The following is a 20,226-nucleotide window of genomic DNA, read 5'->3' on the forward strand; positions in this document are numbered from 1 at the left end:
ACGACGCTTCCAAACCTTTTTCTTTTTACGACTCATCGTCCCGTTAACCCCGACAGATCAGCTCCGCGGACATCGCTACTTAACCCATTCTGAACAGGAACCCCTTTTGGTGTTTTAAGCATTATGTTATACTTTAGCTATTGAAAAATAGCAGATCTACAAGCTCATAGCGCGGCACAGAGTGGCGCGCTATGAGCTTGTAGGTCTGCTATTTTTGAATACTTAGTGAAAATCTTTGAATATATATTCTTGCCAACTTTTTTAACTCAAATCTTTGCTCTTGGGGGGTGGGGGTGGGGAGGGGGGGTCCCTGGAACGATATATTTTCAGATGGGGGTCGGCGGGCCAATTACAGATAATCTTGGGGGTCCTTGACATGAAATAGTTTGAGAACCACTGAAACCACAGAAACATGAGGGTTTTTCAGAAAACTGTCAGGATTTAGAAAACATTTGTAGAATCTAGTGTCAAAATGGGTTAACTCACCCACTGCCGACAACGTGCTTTGACGTCTCTTTTTATCCTACTATAAATGTGCCACGTCTCTGCGTGTCTCTGCGTGTGTGTGCGGTTGTAATGCACGTAACTCCAGAACCCTTCGCCCCACCGACTTCACGTAACTCCAGAACCCTTCGCCCCACCGACTTCACGTAACTCCAGAACCCTTCGCCCCACCGACTTCACGTAACTCCAGAACCCTTCGCCCCACCGACTTCACGTAACTCCAGAACCCTTCGCCCCACCGACTTCACGTAACTCCAGAACCGTTCGCCCCACCGACTTCAAATTCGACACACGCGTTCCACACCCCCACAGGGAGTGCAGTGCCCGATCTCGAGTCGGTCGGACCCACGGTTCTCCAGAACCACCACAAAAGGCTCTGCTCAGGCTCTGCCAGTGGGCCTTATCAGCCTAAATCCCCTCACCTGTGCAATTTCCAGCCTCTGCTTCAGCCAATTCATTGCCATGGCAACCACACACCTGCCAATTGATTACTTAACCAGTCCACTTTTCACAGTCAGATTGCACTCTTCACACACAGGCAGACAGACAGATGCAGAGACCCCAAAACGGCCTCTGCACAGGCTCCATATATGGAGCTGGCCTGTTCTGACGACATAATGATGTTCTGACGTCTGCATGGACTCCATATTTGGGCATGCCTGACAAAGAACTCCATATTTGGTCATTAAAGGGACACAGACATAACGAGGCCCACACCACCACAACGATGCCGCGACCTCGCCCCTTATTAGCCAATTGACCTATAGCTAAGCCCCTCCCCCAAACTGCTATGGTCCAATCACAGCTAAGCATAACATGGGTTAGACAAACCTCTCCACCAATAGGTTTCCTAAATGATAAAACATTGTTTAAAAAAAAAAAAAAATGTCAGGCACATATTTTCCCAGTGCATATGGCAGGCCTTGTTGACGGATTTGGAAGGTCTGGTTCCAAAAATGAACCAGTATATAAAATCCATGATATTTACATTGGAATGAATGAGCCCGGCTGGAAAGTGTTTAAGTGGGAGTGTCTAAGTGGGAGAGGGCGGGGCTTAGCTAAAGGTGAATTGATCACCTGATCACCTCCCTGCTGGCTCTGATCTAGTATTTATTGATTATGTTTCATAACTCTGTTCTACAGCGCCTGCATCGCTACGGTTCATAACTCTGTTCTACAGCGTCTGCATCGCTACGGTTCATAACTCTGTTCTACAGCGTCTGCATCGCTACGGTTCATAACTCTGTTCTACAGCGTCTGCATCGCTACGGTTCATAACTCTGTTCTACAGCGTCTATCGCTACGTTTCATAACTCTGTTCTACAGCGTCTATCGCTACGGTTCATAACTCTGTTCTACAGCGTCTATCGCTACGGTTCATAACTCTGTTCTACAGCGTCTGCATCGCTACGGTTCATAACTCTGTTCTACAGCGTCTGCATCGCTACGGTTCATAACTCTGTTCTACAGCGTCTATCGCTACGTTTCATAACTCTGTTCTACAGCGTCTGCATCGCTACGGTTCATAACTCTGTTCTACAGCGTCTGCATCGCTACGGTTCATAACTCTGTTCTACAGCGTCTGCATCGCTACGGTTCATAACTCTGTTCTACAGCGTCTGCATCGCTACGGTTCATAACTCTGTTCTACAGCGTCTGCATCGCTACGGTTCATAACTCTGTTCTACAGCGTCTGCATCGCTACGGTTCATAACTCTGTTCTACAGCGTCTGCATCGCTACGGTTCATAACTCTGTTCTACAGCGTCTGCATCGCTACGGTTCATAACTCTGTTCTACAGCGTCTGCATCGCTACGGTTCATAACTCTGTTCTACAGCGTCTGCATCGCTACGGTTCATAACTCTGTTCTACAGCGTCTGCATCGCTACGGTTCATAACTCTGTTCTACAGCGTCTGCATCGCTACGGTTCATAACTCTGTTCTACAGCGTCTGCATCGCTACGGTTCATAACTCTGTTCTACAGCGTCTATCGCTACGTTTCATAACTCTGTTCTACAGCGTCTGCATCGCTACGGTTCATAACTCTGTTCTACAGCGTCTGCATCGCTACGGTTCATAACTCTGTTCTACAGCGTCTGCATCGCTACGGTTCATAACTCTGTTCTACAGCGTCTGCATCGCTACGGTTCATAACTCTGTTCTACAGCGTCTGCATCGCTACGGTTCATAACTCTGTTCTACAGCGTCTGCATCGCTACGGTTCATAACTCTGTTCTACAGCGTCTGCATCGCTACGGTTCATAACTCTGTTCTACAGCGTCTGCATCGCTACGGTTCATAACTCTGTTCTACAGCGTCTGCATCGCTACGGTTCATAACTCTGTTCTACAGCGTCTGCATCGCTACGGTTCATAACTCTGTTCTACAGCGTCTGTACTACGTCTGTAGTACAGACGTACGACTACCGTCTGCCTGCGGTTGTCGTGCGGAAAAAAACGTGGGGAAAAAAATGGATGTGAGAATTCCGCTGGCTTATGGTCTCTATGGGAACGGAGCCCAGAAGCAAAGTTTTGAGTTAAAAACGTTCGCTCTGAAAGAATATATATATTCAAAGATTTGCGCCACGTGTTCACGATTCTTCAAAAAATAGCAGATCTACAAGCTCATAGCGCGCCATGAGCTTGTAGATCTGCTATTTTTCAATAGCTAAAGTATAACATAATGCTTAAAACACCAAAAGGGGTTCCCGCCCAGAATGGGTTAATCAAACCAGTACAGCTTGATTTGAGGCTCATTTCTATAATGGTGAGCGGTGCATATGTACACGTTACAGAATGGTGAGCGCTGCATATGTACACGTTACAGAATGGTGAGCGGTGCATATGTACACGTTACAGAATGGTGAGCGGGGCATATGTACACGTTACAGAATGGTGAGCGCTGCATATGTACACGTTACAGAATGGTGAGCGGTGCATATGTACACGTTACAGAATGCATGTTCTGGGTGGAATAAATCAGTGGTTCTCAATCTTCTTCATGTCAAGGACCCCCAAATTGACACTAATTAGCCCCGCAGACATTTGAAGAGATATCCCAGGGACCCCCATAACCATAAGAGAAGATATCCCAGGGACCCCCATAACCATAAGAGAAGATATCCCAGGGACCCCCATAACCATAAGAGAAGATATCCCAGGGACCCCCATAACCATAAGAGGAGATTGGTTTGACATGCATTAGTCTACGGACCCCCATTTAGTGGCATCTCTATCTCTGGGACCCCCAATTTATATTGTAAAATCAATGTTAATTTAACTCAGAGTGTACAAATGGAACCAAACGGACTCGTTAGGGTCCATTTGGTTCCATTTGTACACTCTCAGAGTTACAGACCCATAAGGGTCCATTTGGTTCCATTTGTACACTCTCAGAGTTACAGACCCATAAGGGTCCATTTGGTTCCATTTGTACACTCTCAGAGTCACAGACCCATAAGGGTCCATTTGGTTCCATTTGTACACTCAGAGTTACAGACCCATAAGGGTCCATTTGGTTCCATTTGTACACTCTCAGAGTTACAGACCCATAAGGGTCCATTTGGTTCCTAATTATCATTTACCTGGGGACCCCCTAGAACTCTCTCACGGACCCCTGGGGGTCGAATTTACACTTCCTGTATCTCCGTTTCCGAGAGAAACTGCTTTCAAAATAAGACGGTTCTCTGTTGAAACGGCTTTCAAAATAAGACGGTTCTCTGTTGAAACGGCTTTCAAAATAAGTCGGTTCTCTGTTGAAACGACTTTCAAAATAAGACGGTTCTCCGTTGAAAGGAACGCCTGGCAGTTCTCCAGTATAGATTCAACCAATCAGGTGGCGGGGTTGCGGCGAGTGAGTCTCTTTGGTCAGCTGATCTCATTTACATAAACATGACATCACATTATGATCACTTGCATCAGAGATACACATTTTAGATCAGATGCTGACTTTGATTATTATTATTATTATTATTATTATGTGTCTTGTCCATTGTGTGCCTGCATATATTGTCGCCGCGTGTGTGTGTGTACGTACGTACGTGCGTGCATGTATGTATGTGCGTGCGTGCGTGCGTGCATGTATGTGTGTGTGAGTGTGTGTGTGTGCGCGTGCGTGCATGTATGTGAGTGTGTGTGTGTGTGTGTGTGTGTGTGTGTGAGTGTGTGCGTGTGCGTGCGTGCATGTGTGCGTGCGTGCATGTATGTGTGCGTGCGTGCGTGCGTGCGTGCGTGCGTGCGTGCGCGCGTCAGTCTGTCCTTTACGACAGAAAAAGTATTATTAGATTTATTAGAAACACTTTTTATCACTTTTTATCATATATATATATATTTATGATAATGAGATGCTAATGAGATGCTAATGACACCATATCACTGTTTGTTACCACTATGTGTTTTTAGAGCATTTATATATATTTGTAATTTTGACGAATAGATTTAAAATGAAGTCCAGAAGAATGCACCAATAGGATATCTGGTCCCGCCCCCCAGCCCCCACCCTATTGGTCCAGAGCCAAGGGGGAGGCGGGGCCGAGTGGAAGTAGCCGTGTTTGAATGTAAAAGTTGTTTATTATTATTATTATTATTATTATTATTAAAATCACTTCCTGTTTGTGTGACGTCACTTCCTCCTTTTTTCTATGAATATTCACGTGAAATAAAATCAATAGATGATTGATTGAACGTGTTGCATTGTGGGTCATTTTTTTATGCTTGCTTTATTGTTTAATGCAGTGACTTTTCAACCCTTTTCACATCAAGGTCCTGTTAGGAGAATTTTATATTCTCCTCTCGCTAATATCGCTAATATACAATTAATTCTCTATAAATTTTCATTTTAACATGTTGCTCTCATAATGTAAATGCTGACTGCAAATAGCTCTCCAGTGGGCCCCTCGTATCATAATTAATACCATTTGACAGACAGACACACACTCCCCTGCCTTCTCACTCCCCTGCCTTCTCCAAGGTCGGGGCTCTGTTAAACTTGGATACTTCTAACAATGGGACTCTGTACTGTACACGTCCGGGGTGAACGATGAGCAACCAGTTTGAACCAGTTGTTATCTTGTAAATTAGGACTTGTCATGATTAAGACCCACCTACTTGTGGATTCTGTGTCATTCATATAAGCACTGAAAGTGCATTTATTCTTTATGTCTGCCCAGCGTCTCGTGCCGAGAGGCTGTGTTTTCATCATTTTGTACAATCTTACCTTGGAATAAATATACCATCTCAGACCAGACCATTTCTCCAAGAGCTTTTAATTGTCATCGTGTGCATAATAAATCTTGTTCTAACAGTCCGACTGATGATCTCTGGTGTACTGATCAATGCTTCCATGCTAGAAGGCTTTCTTACCTTTATTTGTAGTCGTTACGTCCCCACCAAAGAGGTCCAGGTGTTATTTGTAGTTGTTACGTCCCCACCAAAGAGGTCCAGGTGTTATTTGTAGTTGTTACGTCCCCACCAAAGAGGTCCAGGTGTTATTTGTAGTTGTTACGTCCCCACCAAAGAGGTCCAGGTGTTATTTGTAGTTGTTACGTCCCCACCAAAGAGGTCCAGGTGTTATTTGTAGTTGTTACGTCCCCACCAAAGAGGTCCGTGTGTTATTTGTAGTTGTTACGTCCCCACCAAAGAGGTCCAGGTGTTATTTGTAGTTGTTACGTCCCCACCAAAGAGGTCCAGGTGTTATTTGTAGTTACGTCCCCACCAAAGAGGTCCAGGTGTTATTTGTAGTTACGTCCCCACCAAAGAGGTCCAGGTGTTATTTGTAGTTGTTACGTCCCCACCAAAGAGGTCCAGGTGTTATTTGTAGTTACGTCCCCACCAAAGAGGTCCAGGTGTTATTTGTAGTTGTTACGTCCCCACCAAAGAGGTCCAGGTGTTATTTGTAGTTGTTACGTCCCCACCAAAGAGGTCCAGGTGTTATTTGTAGTTGTTACGTCCCCACCAAAGAGGTCCAGGTGTTATTTGTAGTTGTTACGTCCCCACCAAAGAGGTCCAGGTGTTATTTGTAGTTGTTACGTCCCCACCAAATAGGTCCAGGTGTTATTTGTAGTTGTTACGTCCCCACCAAAGAGGTCCAGGTGTTATTTGTAGTCGTTACGTCCCCACCAAAGAGGTCCAGGTGTTATTTGTAGTTGTTACGTCCCCACCAAAGAGGTCCAGGTGTTATTTGTAGTTGTTACGTCCCCACCAAAGAGGTCCAGGTGTTATTTGTAGTTGTTACGTCCCCACCAAAGAGGTCCAGGTGTTATTTGTAGTTGTTACGTCCCCACCAAAGAGGTCCAGGTGTTATTTGTAGTTGTTACGTCCCCACCAAAGAGGTCCAGGTGTTATTTGTAGTTGTTACGTGGTATTTTGTGCTATTTCCCCTAATATAATTGAATTGCATTGAATTGAATGGGGCATTGGGGTGTTGTTCATCTAGTTTTATTAAACAGTCTTTGCACATTCGGCACAAACAAGGGACTAAATTCCTTTTGCTCCTATGCCACCAAGATTTAAAAGAATCACACCAGTGTGAAGTGAGGGGCGCTAATAATATATTAAAGTCTAACTCACAGAGAGATTAGGTGATGTAACACAAACATTAAACATTAAACGCCATTAACAATAAAGAGACAATATGACGTAATGAGGGACATTGTGACGTAAATCTTCCCTTCATTGTCAATGTGTTTACTAAACAACGTTTGAACTAAAGACAAACATTAAACCTGTGTATAGGAGGGGCTAGCCCCTCAAAAATATATAGGCTATACTGATATTTCTATTATCGTGAGAACGATGGCTTCCATTTTCGCTTTCCAACTTCAGGACTAGAAAGCCTGCTGTTTCTATTAGCTTGGATTCCCCATCGATGATGTCACTGGTGGACAGGTTTCTGAACTGCCCAGAGCCCTCCTATGAGACAGACTGGTTTCTGAACTGCCCACAGCCCTCCTATGAGACACAGACTGGTTTCTGAACCGCCCACGGCCCTCCTATGAGACACAGACTGGTTTTCTGAACAGCCCACGGCCCTCCTATGAGACACAGACTGGTTTCTGAACCGCCCACGGCCCTCCTATGAGACAGACTGGTTTCTGAACTGCCCACAGCCCTCCTATGTGACACAGACTGGTTTCTGAACTGCCCACAGCCCTCCTATGATACACAGCCTGGTTTCTGAACTGCCCACAGCCCTCCTATGAGACACACACTGGTTTCTGAACTGCCCACAGCCCTCCTATGAGACACAGACTGGTTTCTGAACAGCCCACAGCCCTCCTATGAGACACAGACTGAGTAGGAAAAAAATGTGGTATTTTATGATTATTAGTGAGGACCAATTATATGAAGATGTTGACAAGTGGTGAAGTGGTCCTTTAAATGATTCTTGCTCTAAAAACAAGGGCAAAAACTGAATAATAATAATGTTGAGTGTTCGTTTTAACGAACAATGGAAGGAATGTGAATGTAAAAAAATTGTATAATTATATATAGGGGGATTATTCATTATGTGAGTTTAAAATATGTTAGGGAAAATATGACATGTACAAAGAATAGGCTTCAATAAGCTTTGAGCTTCAGCCTATAAAGGATAGACATCAATACGCTCTGAGCTTCAGCCTATAAAGGATAGACATCAATACGCTCTGAGCTTCAGCCTATAAAGGATAGACATCAATACGCTCTGAGCTTCAGCCTATAAAGGATAGACATCAATACGCTCTGAGCTTCAGCCTATAAAGGATAGACATCTCTCTCTTTAGCTTTAGCCGATGCCTTTTCCATCAACTATAAGAGAATGTGAATATTTTAGGTAATGATTTATGTTACACTGTTGAATTGATCGAAATAAACTCAACTAAACTAAACCAATCGTGTGGACAGACAGAGATGAATTGAACATGGAGGACCGTCATGTAAACAAGTCTCAGAGCTTTTCATGGTTTTATCCTTTTGTAGTGATCTGAACTTTAGTTTGAACTGTAGCCATTCTACAAGCTGTTAATGATATAATCAGTCAATCAATCAATCATTCAATCAATCAATCAATCAAAGCTTTGTGGTTAAACTGCTACAACATGAAGCATGTTTTATGAACCCTGCAATGTGCCGTTATCACCACAGGGTGGCAGCAAAGCCTCGGTTTTGCCTCATTTGAGCTTTAAAATCATGAGGTTAACTCATTCTGACAGGCTGGCTGGCTGGTAGGGACCTCCATCTGAAAACAAGTTGTGCCAGGGACCTCCATCTGAAAACAAGTTGTGCCAGGGACCTCCATCTGAAAACAAGTTGTGCCAGGGACCCCCATCTGAAAACAAGTTGTGCCAGGGACCTCCATCTGAAAACAAGTTGTGCCAGGGACCCCCATCTGAAAACAAGATGTGCCAGGGACCCCCATCTGAAAACAAGATGTGCCAGGGACCCCCATCTGAAAACAAGTTGTGCCAGGGACCCCCAGGGACCCCCATCTGAAAACAAGTTGTGCCAGGGACCCCCATCTGAAAACAAGATGTGCCAGGGACCCCCATCTGAAAACAAGTTGTGCCAGGGACCCCCATCTGAAAACAAGTTGTGCCAGGGACCCCCAGGGACCCCCATCTGAAAACAAGTTGTGCCAGGGACCCCCATCTGAAAACAAGTTGTGCCAGGGACCTCCATCTGAAAACAAGATGTGCCAGGGACCCCCAGGGACCCCCATCTGAAAACAAGTTGTGCCAGGGACCCCCATCTGAAAACAAGATGTGCCAGGGACCCCCAGGGACCCCCATCTGAAAACAAGTTGTGCCAGGGACCCCCATCTGAAAACAAGTTGTGCCAGGGACCCCCATCTGAAAACAAGATGTGCCAGGGACCCCCAGGGACCCCCATCTGAAAACAAGATGTGCCAGGGACCTCCATCTGAAAACAAGTTGTGCCAGGGACCCCCATCTGAAAACAAGTTGTGCCAGGGACCCCCATCTGAAAACAAGTTGTGCCAGGGACCCCCATCTGAAAATAAGTTGTGCCAGGGACCCCCACAATATTATCACACAAAAACCCACAACACCAGAGGGAGTTCAAACAAACCATGTTCAACCCAGATCTACAAGCTCGTAGCGTGGCACTCGGTGCCGCGCTACGAGCTTGTAGATCTGCTATTTTTCAATAGCTAAAGCATAGCATAATGCTAAAGGGGTTCCTGCTATAGCATAGCATAATGCTAAAGGGGTTCCTGCTATAGCATAACATAATGCTAAAGGGGTTCCTGCTATAGCATAGCATAATGCTAAAGGGGTTCCTGCTATAGCATAACATAATGCTAAAGGGGTTCCTGCTATAGCATAACATAATGCTAAAGGGGTTCCTGCTATAGCATAACATAATGCTAAAGGGGTTCCTGCTATAGCATAATGCTAAAGGGGTTCCTGCTATAGCATAGCATAATGCTAAAGGGGTTCCTGCTATAGCATAATGCTAAAGGGGTTCCTGCTATAGCATAATGCTAAAGGGGTTCCTGCTATAGCATAATGCTAAAGGGGTTCCTGCTATAGCATAATGCTAAAGGGGTTCCTGCTATAGCATAATGCTAAAGGGGTTCCTGCTATAGCATAACATAATGCTAAAGGGGTTCCTGCTATAGCATAATGCTAAAGGGGTTCCTGCTATAGCATAATGCTAAAGGGGTTCCTGCTATAGCATAGCATAATGCTAAAGGGGTTCCTGCTATAGCATAACATAATGCTAAAGGGGTTCCTGCTATAGCATAACATAATGCTAAAGGGGTTCCTGCTATAGCATAACATAATGCTAAAGGGGTTCCTGCTATAGCATAACATAATGCTAAAGGGGTTCCTGCTATAGCATAGCATAATGCTAAAGGGGTTCCTGCTATAGCATAATGCTAAAGGGGTTCCTGCTAAAGCATAGCATAATGCTAAAGGGGTTCCTGCTATAGCATAACATAATGCTAAAGGGGTTCCTGCTATAGCATAACATAATGCTAAAGGGGTTCCTGCTATAGCATAGCATAATGCTAAAGGGGTTCCTGCTATAGCATAATGCTAAAGGGGTTCCTGCTATAGCATAACATAATGCTAAAGGGGTTCCTGCTATAGCATAGCATAATGCTAAAGGGGTTCCTGCTATAGCATAACATAATGCTAAAGGGGTTCCTGCTATAGCATAGCATAATGCTAAAGGGGTTCCTGCTATAGCATAATGCTAAAGGGGTTCCTGCTATAGCATAATGCTAAAGGGGTTCCTGCTATAGCATAATGCTAAAGGGGTTCCTGCTATAGCATAATGCTAAAGGGGTTCCTGCTATAGCATAACATAATGCTAAAGGGGTTCCTGCTATAGCATAACATAATGCTAAAGGGGTTCCTGCTATAGCATAACATAATGCTAAAGGGGTTCCTGCTATAGCATAACATAATGCTAAAGGGGTTCCTGCCCAGAATGTTTTAGAAGACATTTTGTAGAGTCGTCCTCGGGTCTAGATGTTTTAAAGCTCTCTCATTGTCTCTTTTTTTAAGACTGTTAAAATGACAGTCTTAAAAGCCCCTAGGCTGCAGTACAACAAAACATCCCCTAGGCTGCAGTACAACAAAACATCCCCTAGGCTGCAGTACAACAAAACATTCCCTTAGGCTGCAGTACAACAAAACATCCCCTAGGCTGCAGTACACAAAACATCCCCTAGGCTGCAGTACAACAAAACATCCCCTAGGCTGCAGTACAACAAAACATCCCCTAGGCCAGGGGTTCTCAACATTTTTGGCCGGGGACCCCCGAAAATGCTTTGGCAACATCTCGGGACCCCCGCCCTGCCCCCTCCCAACCCCCAATATAAATTGACTGCTACAATAACCTTAATAATAGAGACAATACACCATAAATAAATACTGAAACCAGATATAATCATTAGGGAAGGTGTATGCATGTACTATGTGTACCATGTAAACTCTTCATTTCCATTTTCCAGCCATTCAGTTGCATAAAGAAAAAATAAAAATTTTTTTTTTTTTTCTTTCTTTTATTTGGGGACCCCCCAAAATAATCTGGCGACCCCCCGAGGGGTCGCGACCCACGGGTTGAGAACCCCTGCCCTAGGCTGCAGTACAACGTCGGTCATCACCACCCATGACCACAATTATACATTTAAAACAAAATGTGAGACTCCAGAGGGTTTAAAAACAACATAGTTAATATCAGACCTGGTGGAAGAACATCAAGGCGTTTAACAGCAACCTCAGTATTACGTTGTTAACCCCATCCTGTCTCACTGGTCCCACAGAGTTAACCCCGTCCTGTCTCACTGGTCCCACAGAGTTAACCCCGTCCTGTCTCACTGGTCCCACAGAGTAACCCCGTCCTGTCTCACTGGTCCCACAGAGTTAACCCCGTCCTGTCTCACTGGTCCCACAGAGTTAACCCCGTCCTGTCTCACTGGTCCCACAGAGTTAACCCCGTCCTGTCTCACTGGTCCCACAGAGTTAACCCCGTCCTGTCTCACTGGTCCCACAGAGTTAACCCCGTCCTGTCTCACTGGTCCCACAGAGTAACCCCGTCCTGTCTCACTGGTCCCACAGAGGCCACACTTCCAAATGACCAGTTGGGATCTGCATGGTCTCACCCTAAACGTTCGGGTGTCCAGACCAGTGTTTAGGGCCCAGTTGTAAAATCAATGTTAATTTAACTCTGAGAGTGTACATGTACAAATGTACACTCTCAGAGTTACAGACCCATAAGGGTCCATTTGGTTCCATTTGTACACTCTCAGAGTTACGGACCCATAAGGGTCCATTTGGTTCCATTTGTACACTCAGAGTTACAGACCCATAAGGGTCCATTTGGTTCCATTTGTACACTCTCAGAGTTACAGACCCATAAGGGTCCATTTGGTTCCATTTGTACACTCTCTGAGTTACAGACCCATAAGGGTCCATTTGGTTCCATTTGTACACTCAGAGTTACAGACCCATAAGGGTTCATTTGGTTCCATACTATCATTTAGCTGGGGGACCCCCTGGACCTCCCTCAAGGACCCCTGGGGGACCTCCCTCAAGGACCCCTGGGGGACCCCCTGGACCTCCCTCAAGGACCCCTGGGGGACCTCCCTCAAGGACCCCTGGGGGACCCCCTGGACCTCCCTCAAGGACCCCTGGGGGACCTCCCTCAAGGACCCCTGGGGGACCCCCTGGACCTCCCTCAAGGACCCCTGGGGGACCCCCTGGACCTCCCTCAAGGACCCCTGGGGGACCCCCTGGACCTCCCTCAAGGACCCCTGGGGGACCTCCCTCAAGGACCCCTGGGGGACCCCCTGGACCTCCCTCAAGGACCCCTGGGGGACCCCCTGGACCTCCCTCAAGGACCCCTGGGGGACCTCCCTCAAGGACCCCTGGGGGACCCCCTGGACCTCCCTCAAGGACCCCTGGGGGACCCCCTGGACCTCCCTCAAGGACCCCTGGGGGTCCCCGGACCCCACTTTGGGAACCAGTACCCTAAAGTCCAGTTGTGTACAGTTCAGAAAGCACAAGGCTTGTTTCCATTGTGGTGCTATTATTCACTACAATAATAATGTCCTGCTTCACAGCTTTGATGTCTAAAACCATTAACATTTAAAAAGTCTTATGTTTTATTAATTCAAAGTCATTAAAGAGTCTTTTGTTTTATTCACTTAAAGACATTTAAATAGAGACATTTCTTTTATTTGGGGACCCCCCAAAATAATCTGGCGACCCCCCGAGGGGTCGCGACCCACGGGTTGAGAACCCCTGCCCTAGGCTGCAGTACAACGTCGGTCATCACCACCCATGACCACAATTATACATTTAAAACAAAATGTGAGACTCCAGAGGGTTTAAAAACAACATAGTTAATATCAGACCTGGTGGAAGAACATCAAGGCGTTTAACAGCAACCTCAGTATTACGTTGTTAACCCCATCCTGTCTCACTGGTCCCACAGAGTTAACCCCGTCCTGTCTCACTGGTCCCACAGAGTTAACCCCGTCCTGTCTCACTGGTCCCACAGAGTAACCCCGTCCTGTCTCACTGGTCCCACAGAGTTAACCCCGTCCTGTCTCACTGGTCCCACAGAGTTAACCCCGTCCTGTCTCACTGGTCCCACAGAGTTAACCCCGTCCTGTCTCACTGGTCCCACAGAGTTAACCCCGTCCTGTCTCACTGGTCCCACAGAGTTAACCCCGTCCTGTCTCACTGGTCCCACAGAGTAACCCCGTCCTGTCTCACTGGTCCCACAGAGGCCACACTTCCAAATGACCAGTTGGGATCTGCATGGTCTCACCCTAAACGTTCGGGTGTCCAGACCAGTGTTTAGGGCCCAGTTGTAAAATCAATGTTAATTTAACTCTGAGAGTGTACATGTACAAATGTACACTCTCAGAGTTACAGACCCATAAGGGTCCATTTGGTTCCATTTGTACACTCTCAGAGTTACGGACCCATAAGGGTCCATTTGGTTCCATTTGTACACTCAGAGTTACAGACCCATAAGGGTCCATTTGGTTCCATTTGTACACTCTCAGAGTTACAGACCCATAAGGGTCCATTTGGTTCCATTTGTACACTCTCTGAGTTACAGACCCATAAGGGTCCATTTGGTTCCATTTGTACACTCAGAGTTACAGACCCATAAGGGTTCATTTGGTTCCATACTATCATTTAGCTGGGGGACCCCCTGGACCTCCCTCAAGGACCCCTGGGGGACCTCCCTCAAGGACCCCTGGGGGACCCCCTGGACCTCCCTCAAGGACCCCTGGGGGACCTCCCTCAAGGACCCCTGGGGGACCCCCTGGACCTCCCTCAAGGACCCCTGGGGGACCTCCCTCAAGGACCCCTGGGGGACCCCCTGGACCTCCCTCAAGGACCCCTGGGGGACCCCCTGGACCTCCCTCAAGGACCCCTGGGGGACCCCCTGGACCTCCCTCAAGGACCCCTGGGGGACCTCCCTCAAGGACCCCTGGGGGACCCCCTGGACCTCCCTCAAGGACCCCTGGGGGACCCCCTGGACCTCCCTCAAGGACCCCTGGGGGACCTCCCTCAAGGACCCCTGGGGGACCCCCTGGACCTCCCTCAAGGACCCCTGGGGGACCCCCTGGACCTCCCTCAAGGACCCCTGGGGGTCCCCGGACCCCACTTTGGGAACCAGTACCCTAAAGTCCAGTTGTGTACAGTTCAGAAAGCACAAGGCTTGTTTCCATTGTGGTGCTATTATTCACTACAATAATAATGTCCTGCTTCACAGCTTTGATGTCTAAAACCATTAACATTTAAAAAGTCTTATGTTTTATTAATTCAAAGTCATTAAAGAGTCTTTTGTTTTATTCACTTAAAGACATTTAAATAGAGACATTATAAATAAATACATTTAAATAAAGACATTATAAATAAATACATTTAAATAAAGACTTTATAAATAAATACATTTAAATGAAGACATTATAAATGAAGACATTATAAATAAATACATTTAAATAAAGACATTATAAATAAAGACATTTAAATAAAGACATTTAAATAAAGACATTTCATTTGAAGAGTGTGTAAAGTGACAATGACGTCAGCCCTCCTAACAAAAAAAACCCGTAGAGTAGCGTGGACGCTGATTGGTCGGTTCATAGAACAGTGCCTGGACGCTGATTGGCTGCGCGAGGTGTCCGTCACCGTGCCAGCGTGGCCCCGCCCCTCAGTGGTCAGGTTGATTCCAACATGGAAACAATGTAACAGAAACAACAGGAAACATCTCCTTTCGTCTGGATCTGTTAATTATCGTCACATCAAACCGAAGACGATGACTTCTATTATCGTCTTATTGTCGTCTCGTCACTTTGGCGTCACTTTTGGCGTCACTTCGCGGTGTTTGCTGCTGTTACCGGATCTCCTTGACAACGGGACGAAACGAGGCTCCCAAAGTAGCCTTTAGGAGTTTTAATACCCGCTAATTAATGATGGATTAATTAATCGGTGTCTCTTTAAGAGAAGATGAGCAGCATCCGGACCTCCGGACGGAACCTGGGATTATTTATTTGTTTTTAAAAATACTTTTTATTTGACAACAAAACGAGACGGGACGAAAACACAGAACACCGCGCGAGACAACAATAGTAGTGTGCGTGTACTGTGTGTGTGTGTGTGTGTGTGTGTGTGTGTGAGAGTGTGTGTGTGTGTGTGTGTGTGCGCGCGCGCGCGTGCTGCCTCGCGGCTGTATTGTTGTGGATGGAGCGGCGCGCGAGTCCGCGTAATTTTTAATTAGTTTTTTTTTTTTAATGTGAAGTTTTTTTTTTTTTTTAATTTAATTTAATTTAATGAAAATGGAGGCGACCGTTTCTGAGCAACTGGTCACTTTTATGGAGTCTCCACTGGTGGTGTGGGTGAGTGACACGCGCACACGCACGCACGCACACACACATGTACATACACACACGCATGTACACATGCACGCACGCACGCAGTGTGTCAGGTCATGCATGTGGATCACATATCAGATCTGGGTCAGTCCAGTAGAACATTGACTTGTTTGACACGCCACACACACACACACACACACACACACACACACACACACACACACACACACACACACACACACACGACACATATGATCATTGTGACCTCTGTTTAAACCCAAAGATTGTTATTCAATAACTTTACTATCTATGATAGTCAGAGTGACGTACAGTGAGTGAATTGAACATGGTGGACCCTCTTGTAAACAAGTGTAATGCTTTATGGTGTCGTCCACTCACAGTTGAGTTGTGCTTGAAATGTACTGTAATTCTGCAAACTGTTAATACATACTTCAATCAAAGTAAACTATAGGATCGTAGAATGCAGAGAGACAGTAAACTATAGGATCATAGAATGCAGAGAGACAGTAAACTATAGGATCATAGAATGCAGAGAGACAGTGTAGCGTCTCAGTAAACTATAGGATCATAGAATGCAGAGAGACAGTGTAGCGTCTCAGTAAACTATAGGATCATAGGATGCAGCGAGACAGTGTAGCGTCTCAGTAAACTATAGGATCATAGAATGCAGAGAGACAGTGTAGCGTCTCAGTAAACTATAGGATCATAGAATGCAGAGAGACAGTGTAGCGTCTCAGTAAACTATAGGATCATAGAATGCAGAGAGACAGTGTAGCGTCTCAGTAAACTATAGGATCATAGAATGCAGAGAGACAGTGTAGCGTCTCAGTAAACTATAGGATCATAGAATGCAGAGAGACAGTGTAGTGTCTCAGTAAACTATAGGATCATAGGATGCAGAGAGACAGTGTAGCGTCTCAGTAAACTATAGGATCATAGGATGCAGAGAGACAGTGTAGTGTCTCAGTAAACTATAGGATCATAGAATGCAGAGAGACAGTGTAGCGTCTCAGTAAACTATAGGATCATAGGATGCAGAGACAGTGTAGTGAAATTAGTTAAATTATTGTTACACATCTTCATTACTTACAAAACAAACATCTACACAATTTACATCTACAGCATGTGCTTGTTATGGTACCAACATAAATGCAGCATGGAATTGAGATATTTAACACTGTTACTGAACACACTCTATAGCAATGATTACTGTCACACTATAGAGCTATTTAACACTGTTACTGAACACACTCTATAGCAATGATTACTGTCACACTATAGAGCTATTTAACACTGTTACTGAACACACTCTATAGCAATGATTAATGTCACACTATAGAGCTATTTAACACTGTTACTGAACACACTCTATAGCAATGATTACTGTCACTATATAGAGATATTTAACACTGTTACTGAACACACACTATAGCAATGATTACTGTCACTATATAGAGATATTTAACACTGTTACTGAACACACTCTATAGCAATGATTACTGTCACAATATAGAGCTATTTAACACTGTTACTGAACACACTCTATAGCAATGATTACTGTCACACTATAGAGCTATTTAACACTGTTACTGAACACACTCTATAGCAATGATTACTGTCACACTATAGAGCTATTTAACACTGTTACTGAACACACTCTATAGCAATGATTACTGTCACACTATAGAGCTATTTAACACTGTTACTGAACACACACTATAGCAATGATTACTGTCACTATATAGAGCTATTTAACACTGTTACTGAACACACTCTATAGCAATGATTACTGTCACACTATAGAGCTATTTAACACTGTTACTGAACACACTCTATAGCAATGATTACTGTCACACTATAGAGCTATTTAACACTGTTACTGAAACACACTCTATAGCAATGATTACTGTCACACTATAGAGCTATTAACACTGTTACTGAACACACACTATAGCAATGATTACTGTCACAATATAGAGCTATTTAACACTGTTACTGAACACACACACTATAGCAATGATTACTATCACAATATAGAGCTATTTAACACTGTTACTGAACACACACTATAGGCAATGATTACTGTCACAATATAGAGATATTTAACACTGTTACTGAACACACACTATAGCAATGATTACTGTCACTATATAGAGCTATTTAACACTGTTACTGAACACACTCTATAGCAATGATTACTGTCACACTATAGAGCTATTTAACACTGTTACTGAACACACTCTATAGCAAATGATTACTGTCACACTATAGAGCTATTAACACTGTTACTGAACACACTCTATAGCAATGATTACTGTCACTATATAGAGATATTTAACACTGTTACTGAACACTATAGATATTTAACAGTTACTTTAATAAAGGTTTTAACACTTATTGTAACAAAATAACACCTTTAAGGTGTTAACAACCCAGAACACCAGACTGCTTCCTGTCTGCCTGTGGCCTCACTTCCTGTCTGTTTCAAAGGTCCACTTTTCCTGCCTTTGTTACATGAAAACACACACACGGTCCGTGCACACACACACACACGCACGCACACACACACACAGTCCATGCACACACACACACACACGCACGCACACACACACACACACAGTCCGTGCACACACACACAGTCCGTGCACACACACACGCACGCACGCACACACACACACAGTCCGTGCACACACACACACACACACACGCACGCACACACGACACACAGTCCGTGCAAACACACACGGTCCGTGCACACACACACACGGTCCGTGCACCACACACACACGGTCCGTGCACACACACACACACGGTCCGTGCACACACACACACACGCACGCACACACACACACACAGTCCGTGCACACACACACGGTCCGTGCACGCACGCACGCACGCACGCACGCACATGACACACGCACGCACGCACACGCACGGTACACGCATGCACTCACGCACGGTACATACCAACAGAGAATTGATTTGTTTGCTACAGTCGGTAGCATGAGGTCAAAAGGTCAACTTTCACCATTCCTGCTCAAACGTGAATCTGGATTTCTCCTCCACACAAATTCAGATCAGGATTCATCATCACAACATTCTCTTTTTGTCCATGAAAATATTTATTAAAAAACACAAAGAAAAACATAAAAGTAACTAAAAATAACTGGACATCCAACTAGTTCTGTACCATTCTGTACTGTACTGTACTGTACTGTACTGTACTGTACTGTACTGTACTGTACTGTACTGTACTGTACTGTACTGTACTGTACTGTACTGTACTGCACTGTACTGCACTGCACTGCACTGCACTGTACTGTACTGTACTGTACTGTACTGTACTGTACTGCACTGCACTGTACTGTACCATTCTGTACTGTACTGTACTGTACTGTACTGTACTGTACTGTACTGTACTGCACTGTACTGCACTGTACTGTACTGTACTGTACTGTACCGTTCTGTACTGTACTGTACTGTACTGTACTGTACTGTACTGTACTGTACTGTACTGTACTGGACCATACTGTACTGCACTGCACTGCACTGCACTGTACTGTACTGTACTGTACTGTACTGCACTGCACTGTACCGTTCTGTACTGTACTGTACTGCACTGCACTGCACTGCACTGCACTGCACTGTACTGTACCATTCTGTACTGTACTGCACTGCACTGTACTGTACTGTACTGTACTGTACTGTACTGTACTGTACTGTACTGTACTGTACTGTACTGTACTGCACTGCAACTGTACTGTACTGCACTGCACTGTACTGCACTGCACTGCACTGCACTGTACTGTACTGTACTGTACTGCACTGCACTGCTACTGCACTGTACTGTACTGCACTTGTACTGTACTGTACTGTACTGCACTGCACTGTACTGTACTGTACTGTACTGTACTGTACTGCCTGTACTGTACTGTACTGTACTGTACCATTCTGTACTGTACCATTCTGTACTGCGCTGCGCTGCGCTGCGCTGCGCTGCGCTGCACTGTACTGTACTGTACTGGACCATTCTGTACTGTACTGTACTGTACTGTACTGTACTGTACTGTACTGTACTGTGCTGTGCTGCGCTGCACTGCACTGTACTGTACTGTACTGTACTGCACTCTACTCTACTCTACTCTACTCTACTCTACTCTACTGCACTCTACTCTACTCTACTCTACTCTACTCTGCTCTACTCTACTCTGCTCTACTCTACTCTACTCTACTCTACTCTACTCTACTCTACTCTACTCTACTGCACTCTACTCTACTCTACTCTACTCTACTCTACTCTACTGCACTGCACTCTACTCTACTCTACTCTACTCTGCTCTACTCTACTCTACTC

General features: G+C 45.2%; 1 protein-coding gene across 1 annotated transcript in view; it reads left to right on the forward strand.

The window, feature by feature from the left end:
• Positions 1-15,383: 15,383 nt before the first annotated feature.
• The window catches only part of LOC306918063 (protein Daple-like), a 94,101-nt gene continuing 89,258 nt past the window's right edge, over positions 15,384-20,226 (forward strand). The window contains 1 exon segment of the mRNA XM_079530953.1: positions 15,384-15,875. Within this exon segment, the coding sequence (XP_079387079.1) occupies positions 15,810-15,875 (66 nt within the window). The 5' untranslated portion in view covers positions 15,384-15,809.

This window comes from Electrona antarctica (genome assembly GCF_951216825.1).
Source record: "Electrona antarctica genome assembly, contig: scaffold_64, whole genome shotgun sequence".
Lineage (NCBI taxonomy): Eukaryota > Metazoa > Chordata > Actinopteri > Myctophiformes > Myctophidae > Electrona > Electrona antarctica.